Below are 19738 nucleotides of genomic sequence, written 5' to 3' on the forward strand. Positions count from 1 at the left end.
TTATACAAAAAAAGGGAAAATTTCAGTCCCCCAGAGTTCAAAAGCAAAATGTGTTGTTAGAAGCTCTCACAATACTTTAGTATGTATACCCATAATAATGAATAAAAAATAATTAATGCAATTTAATATTTTTTAGCATGAAATAATATCTTAAACCAAACATTTTGCCATGACCCTGAGGCACTTCACAGAGTTTGTAATTTATTAACAAATGTATTATTAGCAAATAGTGTTTCTATGATTTTGGCAATAATGTGTCACGTGTAAGAAGGGAGGGTCTGGGTCCAGGTGCAGGGAAAGGATATTTATTAATTAAACAAATAAACAAACAAAGCAAAAGGCCAACACGGCACAAAACTAAACAAACTGAAACACAAAATATCAAAATCCAGAACACGGTCAAAAGCCAGGAATATCAAGAACAGAACATAACACATAGGACAGAAGACAATGCAGCCATGAAGCAGGAGTGAAAGGTGAGAGTTTTTAAAGACCAGATAATAGTGAACAGATGTGAGTAAATCAGTGCTAATGACAAGGACAGGTGAATGCAATCAGGAAGTGCAGTGTAGGAACAGCGACCTCAGGAGGCTGAGGGGAGACCCACAGCCCCGATCATGACAGTACCCCCTCCCTACGGAACGGCTCCCAGACGTTCCCAAAGTCTGGAGGGAGGAGGCACGGAGGAAGGCGACTCAGGGGGAGGGATGGCGGGCCAGGCCCGTGCAACGCAGTCACCGCCGCGTCAGGAACAGAGAGCGCGGTTGCCTCCGCGTCCGGAGCAGAGAGCGCAGTCGCCTCCGTGTCAGGCGCAGAGATAGCGGTCATGGCCGCGTCCGGAATAGAGAGCACGTTCACAGCCGCGTCAGGAACAGAGGGTACGGTTGTCTCCGCGTCCGGAACAGAGAACGCAGTCGCCTCCGCGTCAGGCGTAGAGATAGCGGTCATGGCCGCGCCAGGCCCGTGCAGCACAGTCACCGCCGCGCCAGGCCCGTGCAGCGCAGTCACCACCGCGCCAGGCCCTTGCAGCGCAGTCACCGCCGCGTCCGGAACAGAGAGCGCGGTCACCGCCGCGTCCGGAACAGAGAGCGCGGTCACCGCCGCGTCCGGAACAGAGAGCGCGGTCACCGCCGCGTCCGGAACAGAGAGCGCGGTCACCGCCGCGTCCGGAACAGAGAGAGCAGTCACCGCCGCGTCAGAAACAGAGAGAGCGGTCACCGCCGCGTCCGGAACAGAGAGAGCGGTCACCGCCGCGTCAGGAACAGAGAGAGCGGTCACCGCCGCGTCAGAAACAGAGAGAGCGGTCACCGCCGCGTCAGAAACAGAGAGCGCGGTCACCGCCGCGTCCGGAACAGAGAGAGCGGTCACCGCCGCGTCAGGAACAGAGAGAGCGGTCACCGCCGCATCAGGAACAGAGAGAGCGGTCACCGCCGCGTCAGAAACAGAGAGAGCGGTCACCGCCGCGTCAGGAACAGAGAGAGCGGTCACGGCCACGTCCGGAACAGAGAGCGCGTTCACAGCCGCGTCAGGAACAGAGGGCACGGTTGTCTCCGCGTCCGGAACAGAGAACGCAGTCGCCTCCGCGTCAGGCGTAGAGATAGCGGTCATGGCCGCGCCAGGCCCGTGCAGCGCAGTCACCGCCGCGTCCGGAACAGAGAGCGCGGTCACCGCCGCGTCCGGAACAGAGAGAGCGGTCACCGCCGCGTCCGGAACAGAGAGAGCGGTCACCGCCGCGTCCGGAAAACAGAGAGAGCGGTCACCGCCGCGTCCGGAACAGAGAGAGCGGTCACCGCCGCGTCAGGAACAGAGAGAGCGGTCACCGCCGCGTCCGGAACAGAGAGAGCGGTCACCGCCGCGTCAGAAACAGAGAGTGCGGTCACCGCCGCGTCCGGAACAGAGAGAGCGGTCACCGCCGCATCAGAAACAGAGAGCGGTCACCGCCGCGTCAGGAACAGAGAGAGCGGTCACCGCCGCGTCCGGAACAGAGAGAGCGGTCACCGCCACGTCAGAAACAGAGAGAGAAGAGGGTCACCCGTCAGGAACAGAGGAGGCGGTCACCGCGCGTCAGGAACAGAGAGAGCGGTCACCGCAAGCGTCCGGAACAGAGAGAGCGGTCACCGCCGCGTCCGGAACAGAGAGAGCGGTCACCGCCGCGTCAGGAACAGAGAGAGCGGTCACCGCCGCGTCCGGAACAGAGAGAGCGGTCACCGCCGCGTCAGGAACAGAGAGAGCGGTCACCGCCGCGTCCGGAACAGAGAGAGCGGTCACCGCCGCGTCAGGAACAGAGAGAGCGGTCACCGCCGCGTCCGGAACAGAGAGAGCGGTCACCGCCGCGTCCGGAACAGAGAGAGCGGTCACCGCCGCGTCAGAAACAGAGAGAGCGGTCACCGCCGCGTCAGGAACAGAGAGAGCGGTCACCGCCGCGTCAGGAACAGAGAGAGCGCGGTCACCGCCGCGTCAGGAACAGAGAGAGCGCGGTCACCGCCGCGTCCGGAACAGAGAGAGCGGTCACCGCCGCTTCAGAAACAGAGAGAGCGGTCACCGCCGCGTCAGGAACAGAGAGAGCGGTCACCGCCGCTTCAGAAACAGAGAGAGCGGTCACCGCCGCGTCAGGAACAGAGAGAGCGGTCACCGCCGCGTCAGGAACAGAGAGAGCGGTCACCGCCGCTTCAGAAACAGAGAGAGCGGTCACCGCCGCGTCAGGAACAGAGAGAGCGGTCACCGCCGCGTCCGGAACAGAGAGAGCGGTCACCGCCGCGTCCGGAACAGAGAGAGCGGTCACCGCCGCGTCAGGAACAGAGAGAGCGGTCACCGCCGCGTCCGGAACAGAGAGAGCGGTCACCGCCGCTTCAGAAACAGAGAGAGCGGTCACCGCCGCGTCAGGAACAGAGAGAGCGGTCACCGCCGCTTCAGAAACAGAGAGAGCGGTCACCGCCGCGTCAGGAACAGAGAGAGCGGTCACCGCCGCTTCAGAAACAGAGAGAGCGGTCACCGCCGCGTCAGGAACAGAGAGAGCGGTCACCGCCGCTTCAGAAACAGAGAGAGCGGTCACCGCCGCGTCAGGAACAGAGAGAGCGGTCACCGCCGCGTCAGGAACAGAGAGAGCGGTCACCGCCGCTTCAGAAACAGAGAGAGCGGTCACCGCCGCGTCAGGAACAGAGAGAGCGGTCACCGCCGCGTCCGGAACAGAGAGAGCGGTCACCGCCGCGTCCGGAACAGAGAGAGCGGTCACCGCCGCGTCAGGAACAGAGAGAGCGGTCACCGCCGCGTCAGGAACAGAGAGAGCGGTCACCGCCGCGTCCGGAACAGAGAGAGCGGTCACCGCCGCTTCAGAAACAGAGAGAGCGGTCACCGCCGCGTCAGGAACAGAGAGAGCGGTCACCGCCGCTTCAGAAACAGAGAGAGCGGTCACCGCCGCGTCAGGAACAGAGAGAGCGGTCACCGCCGCTTCAGAAAAAGAGAGAGCGGTCACCGCCGCGTCAGGAACAGAGAGAGCGGTCACCGCCGCTTCAGAAACAGAGAGAGCGGTCACCGCCGCGTCAGGAACAGAGAGAGCGGTCACCGCCGCGTCCGGAACAGAGAGAGCGGTCACCGCCGCTTCAGAAACAGAGATAGCGGTCACCGCCGCGTCAGGAACAGAGAGAGCGGTCACCGCCGCGTCAGGAACAGAGAGAGCGGTCACCGCCGCGTCAGGAACAGAGAGCGCGGTCACCGCCGCGTCCGGAACAGAGAGAGCGGTCACCGCCGCGTCCGGAACAGAGAGAGCGGTCACCGCAGCGTCCGGAACAGAGAGAGCGGTCACCGCCGCGTCAGGAACAGAGAGAGCGGTCACCGCCGCGTCAGGAACAGAGAGAGCGGTCACCGCCGCGTCAGGAACAGAGAGAGCGGTCACCGCCGCGTCAGGAACAGAGAGAGCGGTCACCGCCGCGTCCGGAACAGAGAGAGCGGTCACCGCCGCTTCAGAAACAGAGAGAGCGGTCACCGCCGCGTCAGGAACAGAGAGAGCGGTCACCGCCGCTTCAGAAACAGAGAGAGCGGTCACCGCCGCGTCAGGAACAGAGAGAGCGGTCACCGCCGCTTCAGAAACAGAGAGAGCGGTCACCGCCGCGTCAGGAACAGAGAGAGCGGTCACCGCCGCTTCAGAAACAGAGATAGCGGTCACCGCCGCGTCAGGAACAGAGAGAGCGGTCACCGCCGCGTCAGGAACAGAGAGAGCGGTCACCGCCGCGTCAGGAACAGAGAGAGCGGTCACCGCCGCGTCAGGAACAGAGAGCGCGGTCACCGCCGCGTCCGGAACAGAGAGAGCGGTCACCGCCGCGTCCGGAACAGAGAGAGCGGTCACCGCCGCGTCCGGAACAGAGAGAGCGGTCACCGCCGCGTCAGGAACAGAGAGAGCGGTCACCGCCGCGTCAGGAACAGAGAGAGCGGTCACCGCCGCGTCCGGAACAGAGAGTGCAGTCGTCTCTGCGTCAGGAACAGAGAGTGCAGTCGTCTCTGCGTCAGGAACAGAGAGGGTGGAAGCCGCCGCCTTCCCACGAAACTCCGTCTCCACCCCCACCGCAAAGAAGGGGCGCCTTCGCAAATCCTCGGCAACACGGGCATCCATCGCCAGGCAGGCGTAGATATATTCAAAGCGCGCTGCCGACGCTGCCTCAAAGGACATCCCCTCCGTGTTGGGAGCAGAGGGAATGGTCGCCGCCCCAACCGCAGCCTCAAAAAAAAAATTTCTTCCCCGCTGGACCCATTATGGATGGCTGCATTCTGTCACGTGTAAGAAGGGAGGGTCTGGGTCCAGGTGCAGGGAAAGGATATTTATTAATTAAACAAATAAACAAACAAAGCAAAAGGCCAACACGGCACAAAACTAAACAAACTGAAACACAAAATAACAAAATCCAGAACACGGTCAAAAGCCAGGAATATCAAGAACAGAACATAACACATAGGACAGAAGACAATGCAGCCATGAAGCAGGAGTGAAAGGTGAGAGTTTTTAAAGACCAGATAATAGTGAACAGATGTGAGTGAATCAGTGCTAATGACAAGGACAGGTGAATGCAATCAGGAAGTGCAGTGTAGGAACAGCGACCTCAGGAGGCTGAGGGGAGACCCACAGCCCCGATCATGACATAATGTAAGCATTTATGCGTGTTCCTTTATACTTTTCTAAATAAATGCAAGATACTGATTTTAAAGTTGTCCCTCAGTCTGAAGTCAACCCTGTCTATGCCCATAATAATTTAGACTCTGCTAATTTGTGATATAATTTACCAGAAATGACATCATGTCTCTTTAATCATGGTGCAGAAAATGATGTATTATCATACATTTAGTCATATTTTTAAGAGCATGGCATAGTCAGGGACGGTACTGTCAAGCTCACTAAATCACCCTGTCACATAAAACTATAAGTTAAGATCAACATTTTACTTTCATCCATAAGTATGCACTTATTTTATTGCTGCAATATATGGCCTACTCTCCTAACTACATGAGGAGCAGTGGTCATTTTAAGTGAAAAACCTTAACCCCATAAAAAAAAAAAAAAATGTATTTCTCATTGTTAGGGTTGTAACTTAAAAGGCTTGAGTTATTTCCTTAATTTATTAATAATTTTAATTAAAAAATATTAAATAGTCAGTTTCAGTTAATATTTCTTTATAAAATTCATGCTAACTCATATTTTCATCTAATATGTTTACTTAAAGTTTGACAAGCGTCATAAATCAGAAATTGCACCCACATTTACAGCAAAGACAACGTCACCCATGCAGACAATATGAGAGAAAAACAAAAATTAAAAATGAAGGCCCTTCAAATGAGTTAAAGTCTTTAACCCTGTCACACCTTGTCTAATTAATATATTTGGGAAAAAATAGTAAAAAGACCATTGAGAATGAAAGCATTTCTTGCTGATTGCCATCTGGCATGTTAAGGACTAAAACAATACAATTGTGGTTTTAGTTAAACATCTAAAGTAAAATGATTTTTTTTTTTTACAAAAATAAAGTTACAATAGACAAAAAAATACAATGCAATTTTGTCCGTCACAGGGTTGAAAAAATGTTTAAATTGAGGGGAAAAAACTGAAAATAATAATAAATAAATTATTTTTAAAAGTTTGATATGTGCCTAATGATGTGGGGTATTTAGAAAATTAATCATATATAGTTATACGTAGAAAAAAAATATACATTCCAAGTTAAAATGCTACCGAATCCCGGGAATGACCCAAATATTTTAATGATTAATGCATTCCAGCTTCGTACACACAAATGAAATAAAATTAATTTTAATAAACAGAATTTTATTAAAATGCACAAGACATGTAAATGACTTTTAGTAGCATTTGTTGTAAATGTAAATGTTAGAACCTGAATCATGGCAAAAACAACACTTAAAAATGAAAAACAATGTACTGTAGCAATAACTTGATTTTTTTTAAGCCAGTAGTTTGCATCAGCCTGGTTATCTTAACAAAACAGCTTCCTTCCAACCCTTTCTTTATTTAAAAATACAATTTCAGTGACAGTAGACTTTCTAGAATGTGAGTTTTGGCCTACACAATGTTAACCCTGCAACAAGTTATAAACAGCAATTTGTGTCTCTACATACAGTATTGGTTTATTTTGAAGTTTTAAGTGAAGGACAATGTGATGCAGGAAAGAATTGGATAGTTGTTTTTATCAGTTCTTCAAAAAAAGTGGGATTCACCATCCTTATTTATTCCATCAACATCTGTGTTTACAATATCCACAACTATGATGAAAACGTACCACATAGTGACAATAACATCCTCATGCAATTATGTGCAAACCTGAAATGTAAAAAAATACAGTAAAGGCACTTTTTAAATCTATATTACATGATCAAGTAGTCAACATACAGTAATACTTTTTGTGCTACAGTCCAGTCGTCATAATCTTAAAGTTAAAAATCTCATTTTATATGGCTTAACGTTAATCACAAATGAAATACACTATGGCAAGACTTTCAGAAGGTCAGAAATGTATATCATGAAGTGCTTGCAAGCAAAACATAAAGTGAAACAGTGCTTTAAAAAAGTGTCCTCAGATAAAGTGTATCATGCTGTCTTCACATTCCTTCGGCACAGGCAGGTTATAACTCTGACAGGTTAATTTATAATTCTGCCCACCATTGTTATCCCAAAACTGAGCGCCCATTACTTTGTAACAAATGGCAAACTCTAGCACTGCTCCAGGGTGAAGGATAAATGGAGGAACGGGTAGATGAAATCGAAAAGTGTCACAGCAGGGCCCGTTTGTAATGGATTTGCTTGCAACCCAGTAAGCCTTGGTTTCTGAACAGCTCTTCCAGTTTGTAAAAGAGTAGCGGACGCTCACTTCCTTCTCAAATGCCAAGTTTACAACTTGAACGATTCCTATAATGCCAGGCTCATAGCACAAAACCCTCTCTAGACGTACTTGTTGGCAACACAGAAGCTCGGTGAAGTCTGAACAGTCACCTGGCTGGACAGGGAACGTCGGTTTCAAATACGGTAGGGAAATCTCCATCCTCTTACTTGAGCTTAACTCGGAGTTCATTAACAGTCGGAAGAGAACATGCTCTGGGACAAACGGGTCCTCCCCGTTTTTGAAAACTTTTACATTTTCCAGGTCCAACCCTAAAGAGTCCACAAACCGGACGCTGGCTCTGCGACTAAGCCTTCTTCTCTCTGATGGAGATGGAAGAGACTGCGTCCGCCTCTGGATGATGGATTTGGTTGGTGGTTCACATGACAGGCTGCGGCCTGCTGTTTGCTTTGATGAAGTTTTCGGGCTCGGTGGACGGATTTTAACTGGCCTCTTTCCACTCTCCGGTTTTGACCGGGACATGTCGTGCAGAATCGGCTTGGAACTTTCTTTTGAGCCATCTGATACTGTGGTAAAAAATAGGTCGGCGTTCCTCTCCTCAAGGGGCGTGTTTTTATGGCAACATCCCAAAGACCAGGCCATGCTTGTTAGAAAGTGTAACCTTGTGAGACCTGAAAAGACAAACATGAGAGTTATGCATATTTATCAAGTATTAAATATTCTAGGAAGTAGTTTCAGGCAACATGCAGCTGTGGAAACACTGCACACTCACAAGCTACTTCAATCTCTCAGCAATCTTTTTAATGCAAAGTAATGCAACTTACATTACATTTTATGTCTTTGAAAACGCCACACTGTCAGTGCAAACGACTATTAGTTAATGACTTCGCCTTTACACGTAAATAAACGGAAGAAGTTCACGTTTTATTGTCTCACCAGGAAAATCCGGCGTGTTTCGGTTTACTACGCATCTGAAGGTCCTTCGATGCTATTTTTATGAGCCATGCATTTCATAATGAGGACCACAACAAAAACTCTGTGCAAAGGTGAAGCATACTACGTGATATAACACACATACGATGCATTTCAAGCAAACTGCGCAGAGCAACCAGGAGTGTGATGTCAAACAAAGGGGGCGTGGCTACTCAGTCGCTGTGTTCGGGAAATGCTGTTGGTAGTGGGGTTGCCATGTCCTCCTATTATTATAAGCGCTTTGGGTTTTTGTAGGGGGTTATTTTGACAAGTCAGTTGCGTTTTTTAGGCTTGCAGGTGCTTGACAACGAAGGGCTTGTCCAATACTCAAACTTGCAATCCTTTCACTTGACTATTTATCTACTTATGATGTATTTCCTGTATTTGTAAGTGTGCAAATGTGCATCAAGACTGCAAGAGCTTTTGATTACCTGATGGGGAACACATACAACATAGCGTTGTTAAAATGCAAGTAAAGCTTTATTTACACATTTTCAACATTTTACACCTTAAATGGGAGCCCCTTTTATAGTGAAAAAATATTACTAATTGTATTATTTGAGTCCTGAACTAAACATAAATGCAATTAAAACGTCGAATAATGCATTATTTGTCTTATTAATGACACTGTTACTTGTTACATAAGTAACTGGATGCCTACAATGAGGTGATGGACCAGAGGGGCTCTTTAATGCCTTGTTCCAGGTGCCCTTTTTATACTTTGAGCATCTGCCCCTTTAAAGGTCTCTGTACGGCCCTGGTAATAAGCACTGCTAAGAACTTCACTTGGACAACTTTAACAGCGATTTTCTTAATATTTAGATTTTTTTGCACCCCTTAGATTCCAGATTTTCAAATAGTTGTATTTTGGCCAAATATTGTCCTATCCTAAACCAGACATCAATGGAAATATATCTAATTTATTTACCTTGCACTACCATTTCAAAGTGGTATTAGAGATAGTGTGGATAGTGTATCACAGTATTAATCTAATAAATTAAAATATATTATAAAATATATATTTTACATAGGTCTACACTACCAGTCAAAAGTTAGGAATTTTATCTTTTTAGGGAAAAAAAAGTCTCTTATGCTGCATTTATTTGATTAAGAATACATGTTAAACAGTAATAATTTAAAATATTATTACAATTTTAAAGAATATTAGAATGATGTGACATTAAAAACTGAAATAATTGTACTGACAATTCAGCTTTGCCATCACAGGAATAAATTACATTTTAAAATATAGTAAACAGAAAACTGTTATTTTAAATTATAATAATATTTCACAATATTACAGTTTTACTGCATTTTTTTGTATTATTTTGTATTATTGTATTATATTACTTTGTATTATTACAATTTTAAAGAATATTAAAAATATTAGAATGATTTCTGAAGGATCATATGATGCTAAAAACTGAAATAATGCTACTAAAAATTCTGCTTTGCCATCACATAAATAATGTACATTTTAAAATATACTAAAATAGAAAACTGTTATTTTAAATTATTATAATATTTCACAATATTACAGTTTTTACTGTATTTTTTGTCAAATAAATGCAGCTTTGGCGAGCATAAGGGACTGGTTTCAAAAACTTGAAAATGTTAATTATTTTAAACTAAATAGTAATTTTAATTAGTGCAGGGCAACGATTAATCGTGATTAATCACATCCAAAAATCGCAAATATTTTTTTGTGTGTGTGTGTGTATGTGTGTGAACTGTTTATATTGATTATGTATATAAATACACAAACATACAGTATATATTTTGAAAATATTTACATGTATATATTTTATTCATATAATTAATATTATATATAAATATATTTAATATATAAACATAAAATTATTTTCTTAAATATATTCATGTGTGCATGTGTATTTATATATACATAATAAATATACACAGTACACACACATATATTACGTAAACACAAAACTTTTATTTTGGATGCGATTAATCGCAATTAATCATTTAACAGCACTAATTATATGTAATATCTAAATAATTTATCTTACACTTCCACTCTGAAGTGGTATTAGAGATAATGTGGATAACACAGTCTATCAATCTAATAAATCAAAATATATTATAGGCTACTTTACTATTATAGGTTGTATACCATTCAAAAGTTTGGAATAACTATGACTTTTTTTATCTTTTAGAAAAAAAAAGTATCTAATGCTTCATTTATTTGATTAAAAATACATGTAAAACAGTAATATTGTAGAATATTAGAAATATAAAAATGATTTCTGATGGATCATGTGACATTAAAAACTGAAATAATTGTACTGACAACTCAGCTTTGCCATCACAGGAATTTTATAATAATAATTCACAATATATAAGTTTTTGCTGTATTTTTGGTCAAATAAATGCAGCTTTGGTAAGCATACGAGACTGGTTTCAAAAACATTTAAAAATGATATCTAAATTAATAAATAAAATCTAAAACAATAAAATCTAATCTAAATAAAAATCGAATTATGTTAAACTAAATAGCTTTAGCTATGGTTTTAATTATTGCTGGGCAATGATTAATCACATCCAAAAATCACAAATAAAAATAAGTTTTTGTGTACATAGTATATTTGTGTGTACTGTTTATATTAATTATGTAATGATAAATACACAAACATACAGTATATATTTTGAAAATATTTGCATGTATATATTTTATTAATATAATTAATATTATATATATATATATATATATATATATATATATATATTTAATATATAAACATTACATCTTTTTATTAAATATATACATGCATGTGTGTTTATTTATAATAATTATACACAGTATACACACATATATTATGTAAAAAAAACCTTTTATTTTGAATGCGATTAATCGCGATTAATCATTTGCCAGCTCTAATATCTAATTAATTTTTCTTACACACCATCTCTGAAGTGGTATTAGAGATGTGGTGTATCACAGTCTATCAATCTAATAAATAAAAATTATACTATAGGCTACTTGTTTTATATACACTACCAGTCAAAAGTTTGGAATAACTAACTAAAGGAATCATTTGGCGGTAAAAACTGAAATAATGCTATGGAAAATTCAGCTTTGCCATCACAGGAATAAATGAAATTTTAAAATGTACTAAAATAGAAACAGTTATTTTTAATTATCATAATATTTTACAATATTACTCTATTTTTGACAAATAAATGCAGGTGAGCATAAGAGACTGCTTTCAAAAACAATTAAAAATCGCAATTATTTTTAACAAAAACTTTCTTTATATAGCTGAGACTGGTTTTAATGTTTTATATTAAAATACCTAGTCAAACACAAATTGAGAGACAAATTCCAAATATTTTTTTCAGTATGCTTGTTATCTTTCGATCTGGCAACCCTACTTGTAAATTTGAATAAAACAGTGATTCTTGCGTACTTACACAATACCGAAATAAGACCCCTGATACATACACACGCGCGTGTTTTTCTTTATGAGTAATCGATACTAGCAGCGGTGAAATTAACGCAGTTTCGCATTGGTCTTACTTATAAACTTCAATTCCCATCATGCCAAGCGGAGGATCACGACGACAACGATGCTTGAACATACAAAGCAGCAGGTAAACAAGTCAGATGGAGCTGCTGTAGTGATGCACAGTAACAGCGATTTCAAAGCGTTTCGCACATTACAGGATAACTGGGGGTTCATAACCAAGACACAAAGGTGATAATTGTATCCTCTTTAAATGTAAACGTTAAAAATAGTTTGTTCGACGCTGTTTAATGGATTGCTCCAATTCTTGGCAAACTAAAATATATGAACTGTGACGCTGACATTTCGCTGCATTTCTGCGATGGTGCTCTTCAGTCGCACGGTGCGTGTACGCGCTCACAAATGGGACATTTTGGGGCACAGCTGAGAGCTTCAAAACTGCGACCGTACACTTCATAGTGTTTAATGCGATGGGACCCATCCTGCAGGAACGAACTGCGTCTGCGACACTGAAGAAGGTGCCAGTCAAGGAGAAGGTTAGAATGAAAAATGCAGAAAACACTGGGATTGTTGCCAGGTATGTCTGCATAGAACAAATCACATAGGAATAACAAAAATATGTCACTAAGACTATGTTCTTTATTTGCAGCAATAATAAGAGAGGAGGAAACGTGAACCAGAATAAGAAACCACTTAAAAAAGCAGTCCCCTTGCATCCAGGGCAAGAGAAGGATCCTCTGCCCAAAGCTGAAATTGTAAGTTACATATGCAACATCAAGATGCATCAAACATCCTGTGGTTGGCAGCAGTTTGAATGTGTTTTTGTGATCTTTCCAAGGTCCAAAATGGCATTAAACCAAAGAAAGCTAAGAGTCCGACTGGGAAGTTGCGTGGGTGAGTGTTGTTTAACATATGGAATGCAATATATAAATAACAATAAATAGTAATAATAAAAGAGATTATACAAATTGATATAAATATTTCACTATTGGCCATCACTGACCAATCAGAAACAAATATTCCAGAATGCATGTGGTAAATGTTAGGGCTGGGTATTGACAGATTTATAATTGACTGATTCACAAGCTCTTGATTCAGTTTGATACTGATTTATTTTCTTATATATCAGGAGTTTTTATATTAACTATATGTGATTAACAAAACCAGTCATAAGGGTCAATTTTTTTGAAATTGGGATTCATACATTATCTGATAGGACAATATTTGGCTGAGATACAACTATTTGAAAATCTGGAATCTGAGGGTGCAAAAAAACTAAATATTGAGAAAATCTCCTTAAAAGTAGTCAGAATCAGGTTCTCAGCAATGCATATTACTAATCAAAAATTAGGTTATCTTCATGGAACATGATCTTTGCTTAATATTCTAATGATTATATGCATTGAAGAAAAATTGATAATTTTGACCCATACAATGTATTTTTGGCTATTGCTACAAATATACCCCCATGCTACTTAAGACTGGTTTTGTGGTCTAGAGTCACATATTAACTTATAATTATGTTTCTACTTTAATTTGTTACTGACATTTAAATAGTGACTATCATAACTTATATTCTTGACAGATTTATTAAAACATGCATTAAATAAGACATTACTAATAGGAAAAAATTTAATGAATATGTAGTATAATGCATATATTTCGTACTAAATATATTCCACTCCAGAGTTATTCACAACATGCCTTATGATGGTCATTCTTCTACCATTTCTTTCACCATTACCATCAAAAAATACTAATAGTCGTTCACAGGCTGCACTTATAATAAAGATCTGCTTTATCACAGACACTCAATAAGACATTTCTGAGTTTTGTTTCCTCAAAGTGGATTGTAGGTAAATATCCACCTCATCCAGCACTTTTTTTGTCTTATTCAGCACTCGCTTCTGTCTTATAAATTATTCTGTTACTGTTTCGAAGTGAGAAACCATTGGAAACAATTCAGTGCGTGACTGAACTGTCCAAAATAAAACTGTATCACAAACAATTCCAGAGCTTTTTGGAAACCCATTTGACAAATTAGGTCAGAAATAATTGACTCATTTGCGAATGTGGCATCATTCAATCCTTAAAGGGATAGTTCACCCAAAAATGAAATTTCTGTTATTAATTACTCACCCTCATGTCGTTCCAAACCCGTTGTTCATCTTTGGAAGACAAATTAAGATATTTTTATAGCAAGTAAGTAGTGGTAAGGACATTGTTAAAAGAGTCCATGTGACATTATTGGTACTCTGGTCAATGTGCGTCGAAGACTGACACAAGAAAAAAATAAAGCACAAAAAGTTTATTTGTGCACAAAAAGTATTCTCGGTCAGATACAGTGATCTATTACGACACATTAAAGAGCATCAAAATGTCAATTTACTTTTTTATTTCCATCATTGTAGTCACTAGTCACTACAAATATTGGATGAGAGATGTACTACAAATAATCTTTAGTGATGTTTTGTTCATGCATCATCATAATTGATCTTGGAATTTAAAGGGAACCCTGGGTATTATGAATTGTATGGCTTAATATAACATAAATTATGTCTCTTGCTGAAATATGTAGTAGAAATCCCATGAAAGATTTACGTAATTTAAAAAAATTACATATTGTGGACTATAGGGGGTGCCATTATGAGGTGAAATGGTTGCGCTTGGTGAGCTATTGGCACATCCTATCGCTATTTTTATTTTATTATTTCTATTTACAGCTACTGAAAGAGCTTACACGTGGCAATGGATATAAGTGTAGGCTTAAACCAAATATCGTACCAAATCGATTTTACCCACAAGGAGTCTTAACACCCCGGATATGGAGTTAAATCTACGCTGAGAAACTCCTTTAGTGGCTGCGGCGTTATGACAAGCATCAGCATATTTACACCCTACCAGGATGGCATCTAGCGTTTCTTGTCTCTGCCGTTTGTAATCTCTCTCAGTAGCTGTGGTCTACTAAAAGTCTTGAGGGCATCAGGGCCAAAGTGGAGAGAACAAAGACACAGGTCTTTGGGAAGTTTTATTCGTCCACAGGCATCTTCCCATTCTTTACTCCTCTTCTTATCGCTCAGAAAAGCAGTGAAGACTTACATCGCTTCTCTTGTTGCCCTTCGATTGAAAATTACAAACAAAAGCCGCACAATGTGGCATTGTATCAGTATTTAGTTTCCGAATTGTGTTGTGGTAAAAATAGCAACAGTTAGCATTAGTAGCTCAACCATTTAACGCCATTGAAATAATAGCAAATAAAGTCCTTCATCAGTTTTCCGCTACATATTTCAGTTAGAGACCTCATTTACATTATATTAAGCAATACAAGTCTTAATACCCAGGGTTCCCTTTAAGAACAATTTCAGTCCATGAAAGTTGAGTAATCAATATTGTTGTCAACCCAGCCCTAATTAATATATTGATAAAATGTCTCACTTGAACTATTGCTGCAGCACACAGGGCGAGTCAGACCTGCGACCTCCACGTCCCAAACTCTCTTGTCCCGAGCGTGCACAGGAGAGGCAAAAAATCCCACTGGAGCCTCAGTGCTGTAAAGAGATGGTACAGAGCCATGTGGCCTTGGAGAAGAGCCGTCGTGCTCTGTCACTGCCCTTGGCTCCTCAGCCAGTTCTGCAGCAGTTCACCTCGCTGAAACAAGTCCCAGACCTGGACTCACTCCGGCTCATGGAGCACAAGGAGGATGACACAGATAGTGCCAGTGACCTGTCCGACTCCGAGAGGCTCCCTGTGCTGCCTTCCCCCTGCACTCCTCCTCAGCTCAACCTCCGAGCCGAGGTGATCAACACCATGGACCTGCATTCTCACATACCTGGACCCAGGACGGTGGAGATTGATGAAGTCAGCTACAGCTACCCAGACTTCCTGCCACCTCCGTTCAATACCTGGAGCCTGAGGCAGCTCGCCATCTTCCTCAACACAGATGGTAAGCGGGCTCCCCGGCCGAAACCCGTAGGGCATCTCGAGAAATATTTAGAGCGTCTCCTCCAGCTGGAGTGGCACCAGATCCAAACAATTCAGGCTGAGACTGGACGGCACATCGTTCCCATCATCCCAACAAGAGGTCACGCTGCCAGTGCCCTAGTAAACGGCAACCGGCCTAGACCCCATACTGCTCCTCCGACACGCCTCAGCTCCCCGAAAAGCTTTCGGCAGGGTCAACGGGCCTTCTTCTCCTCCATGTCCAGCCCATCGTCCACCCAACTTTCTCGCCTCGTGTGTCCTCAATGCCACATTCGGTACCCGCTCTGCAACGGCACATGCTCTTCATACGCCTACCAGCGCCATTCCCGTCTCAGCCCCCTGCTAGAGCGTAAAGCTCCCCCTGCCACTACCCAAAAGAGGAGCAGCAGTGAAAGCCGGGCCTCCACTTCTGAAAACGGCTCTACTTCGAAAAACCAGCACCCAGTCAGTCCTCAGGCAGCAAAGGCTCACCAGAAGCACATGCAGGCTGCAGGAAACGTGCGCAGGGCATCCCAAGAAATTAACGCGAATGGCAAATCCCATTCTTCAGTCAGGAAAGGAAAGACTGCAAGGTCAAACGAGGTAGACAAACAGAAAGATCCACCTGGAGCAAAATGTGGAGGGGTTGATAGGCGGGATCCTGTCGGTATGAAACGTGAAGGTGGTGGTCCAGGAAAAAAAATGGTTAAGGATGGTCCAAGAGCCGAAACGGGTGAAGTACGACTAAGATCTGGCACTAAAAGAGCGGTCAACGATGTCTGCGATGCAAAAGTGACGTCGGCTACCAAGACTACTGGCAAAGTGAAAAATGCTCAATATGCCAAGTAGTTAGTGCACCCTTCACGCAATTTTAAGTTGCCTCAAAAACATTTCTAGTTGTATACTGTAAAGAAGAGCTAATTAAAACATATTATCCTGCAGTTAACTGTAGTAGTTTGTGAAAAGGATACATGTGAGGTCACATTGGCAAAATTTGGCGAAATTTCACAGGGACATTGTCTATTGTCAATAGCCCCTTTCACACAGTAATACCAGTAAATTGCTGTAAAATTACCAGAACGACTTTACCAGTAAATACAAAAATCCTCATGTTCACACAGGCAACGACGTTTCATCTTTTTACCGGTAAAGTGCCATTCACACATCACTTTCAAAATACCGGTAAATTCTGTGACATCATTAACCAGAAATGACCTCTTACCTTGGACCAACTTGAGCCCGTTTCGAAATGTGCATGGGATCCCTTGGATTCCTATCGAAATGCTTGGATTTTGCAACCTAATCTCATGATGAAAACGTACCTGTGGGAACTTTATAGCAAGGCACGAAATACATACCGCCATGTACGTTTCATGACATATTCGATGTGAAATGTCCGCCAAGTGGGGCTAAAAGAGCGTTCAGTTTTTTTTCTCCGGAGCTGGTACATTTTATGTGACGTTGATTTTTTATGTCACCGCAGTTCTGACTTGAAATGTCCATTGAGTGGCGCTATAACTCTAATGCTCAGTGACGTTTTAAAATAACGTAACATCTACAATACACCTAAACCTACCTGATAGTATGAGCAAAAGCGAATGTAATGTAAAAACCTAATCGCAAGCATGCTGTTTTAGCTAGTTTTGCAATCTCTTTCAGCTCTTTCTCCGTGAGTCATGTTTTTCACAGGATTCATACCTAAGGATACCGCATCCTAAGTCCAATTCCATGTCAGCTGAGCTACCGAGTAAGCTTGTTACATTCGGAAAGAGCCTTTACCAGTAAATACAAAAATGTGCATGTTTACACAGGCAATGATGTTACGTTTTTTTTTTACCGGTAAAGCACCATTCACACATCAGTTTCAAAATACTGGTAAAGCCTGTGACACCATTGTCCAGGAATGACCTCTTAATGGCTGCACCTCCCTGTGTTGCATTTGTAAACATGGAGGAGTATACACGGTCAGGCTGTGTCAGACACTCACATTAATGCAGCTGGTTTGGCCCAGAGATATCCTATTAGGCGACTTCAAACCGAACTGCACAGAGCGGAGAAAATGCGTCATGTACTTCAAAATGTCATGATTGGCCCAGAATAGACATTTTATGTCAGCGCATTCTGAACTCATATGTGCTCATACCAGTAATCTCATTCTGCATTTACACAGTGCACATTACCGGTAATTTACTGGTAATGTTACAAGTTCTCATACCATTAAATTGCCAGAACGAATTTACCAGAATTTTTGAAAAAGGTCCTGTTCACACTTAATCTCTTAACAGTAATTTACCAGTAAAGACAGTATGTGTAAAAAGGGCTAATAACTCACACAGAAGTCACTTTCAGCCTTTTGTCATTCAACTGGGACCAACTTGAGCCTGTTTTGAAATGTGCATGGTATCGCATGGATTCCTACGGAAATGCTTGAATTTTGCAACCTGATCTCATGACAAAATCGTACCTGTAGGAACTTTTTCGCAAGATGGGAAATACATACCGTCATGTACGTTTTGAAACATATTCAATGTCAAATGTCCACTGAGTGGCACTAGAAGCGTGTTCAGGTTTTTCTCCCGAATAGATGAACGTACATATGGTACGTTTTATGTGACATCGGTTATATACGTGTCGCCGCAGTTCTGACTTGAAATGTCCGTTGAGTGGCACTATAACTCTAATGCTCATGACATTTTAAATAACGTACCATCTACACTACACCTAAACCTACCCTATATTATGAACACAATCACAAGCATGCTGTGATCTCTCAATTTTTGGCTCTTTCATCATGTTTTTCACAGGATTCGTACTCAACAATTCCGCATTTCAAGTCAGAGCTGCGCCAAGTTATCAATGTTTTCGTGCTAAGTGATATGCACATACGTATTTTGCGTCTTGCGGAAAAGTTCCCACAGGCACGTTTTCGTCTTGAGATCAGGTAGGAATTTTGCCGGATAATTGCAAATGTGGCCGCACTTTTAAAAAGTATCCTTCACTTTAGGATCATGCCTTTTCAGGTCATTGTTTCAGTAGAGCTTCAAAGTGCATTTCTTGAATAAGATATTTATTTTATCTGCCTAAGTACACAAAACAGGTTATCTTTACATAATGTACGCACAAGTCCTCTATAGAATGAAGTAAATGTACTTAAATCTAGTGTGCATGTACATATCTCTTATCTGAGGGAGGTATGGCTGAGAATGTCAGCGCGTGGCTCTTTGCCTAATAAGCACTATTGGTCAAAGAATGTATATTTTTGAGATGAATAATGAATGTTTTGTAACGACTGTGTATTTTTGTAAAGTGCTATTTACAAGGACTTCTTTTCTTGTTATTTATTAAATCATCTGTTTATTACAATGAGTTGACATGTATTAAGTTAAATAAGAATGTTTTATCTTTGAATGTTTTGGAGCTCATTACTTCGGTTTTCAGTGAGTTAGATGTCGTTGAAATAATTGTGAATTGTTAGGATTGCTTATGGTGGTTTTGTGGTGCGTTGCTGGAGATGGAGCTGAGCCATAAACTGTTAAGATATTATGGTCAAGGTTATCCATGTTTGTTTACTTACTGAGAACTTTTCAGGTGATTACATTGACCTTTATGTCTCTAAATATAGCATGTTTTGTTTATTTTTGCAGGAGCAATGATGGTAGTGGTTTTGTAGTTTTATATGTACTGTAATGCGTTGTTAAGGCACTTGAATTTGACTTGGAATATGAAGTTGGTACAGGTTGAGGCCATACAGTACGTGATACCACATTTCCATACTTGATGTACTGTATGTAGCACCATTTCATTTTTGATGTATACTCTGTACACAAGAACCTACTTTTGTCCTATCATTGTCAGATTGTGCTTTTATTTTGCTGGGAGTTTTTGGTAGAGTTAAATGCAGCTATTTTTATGAGATACAAAATAAAGTTTTCATTACATCATCGATGCCTATGTCTACAGTATTTATTTGAATATGGAAATTGATAC

At 42.4% G+C, this 19738-nt stretch overlaps 2 protein-coding genes across 3 annotated transcripts; one reads left to right on the forward strand and one right to left on the reverse strand.

The window, feature by feature from the left end:
* Nucleotides 1-6318: 6318 nt before the first annotated feature.
* ppp1r3da (protein phosphatase 1, regulatory subunit 3Da) lies at nt 6319-8430 on the reverse strand. Of its 2 annotated transcripts, none has more exons than XM_073823660.1 (2): nt 8271-8430; nt 6319-8005 (listed from the first exon to the last, which is right to left on the reverse strand). In XM_073823660.1, the coding sequence occupies exon 2, from the start codon at nt 7974-7976 to the stop codon at nt 7071-7073; it is 906 nt and encodes a 301-aa protein (XP_073679761.1). In that variant the 5' UTR covers nt 7977-8005; nt 8271-8430; the 3' UTR covers nt 6319-7070. The 2 variants fall into 2 exon arrangements, with proteins under 2 accessions (XP_073679761.1, XP_073679762.1); XM_073823661.1 differs by having other exon boundaries at nt 8159-8430.
* A 3334-nt stretch (nt 8431-11764) lies between these two features.
* Nucleotides 11765-19678, forward strand: fam217ba (family with sequence similarity 217 member Ba). The gene is made up of 4 exons (XM_073823242.1): nt 11765-12368; nt 12441-12546; nt 12630-12685; nt 15244-19678. The coding sequence occupies exons 1-4, from the start codon at nt 12262-12264 to the stop codon at nt 16598-16600; spliced, it is 1626 nt and encodes a 541-aa protein (XP_073679343.1). The 5' UTR covers nt 11765-12261; the 3' UTR covers nt 16601-19678.
* The last annotated feature ends 60 nt before the right edge of the window (nt 19679-19738 follow it).

Source organism: Garra rufa, chromosome 18 (genome assembly GCF_049309525.1).
Source record: "Garra rufa chromosome 18, GarRuf1.0, whole genome shotgun sequence".
In the NCBI taxonomy this organism is placed as follows: Eukaryota; Metazoa; Chordata; class Actinopteri; order Cypriniformes; family Cyprinidae; genus Garra; species Garra rufa.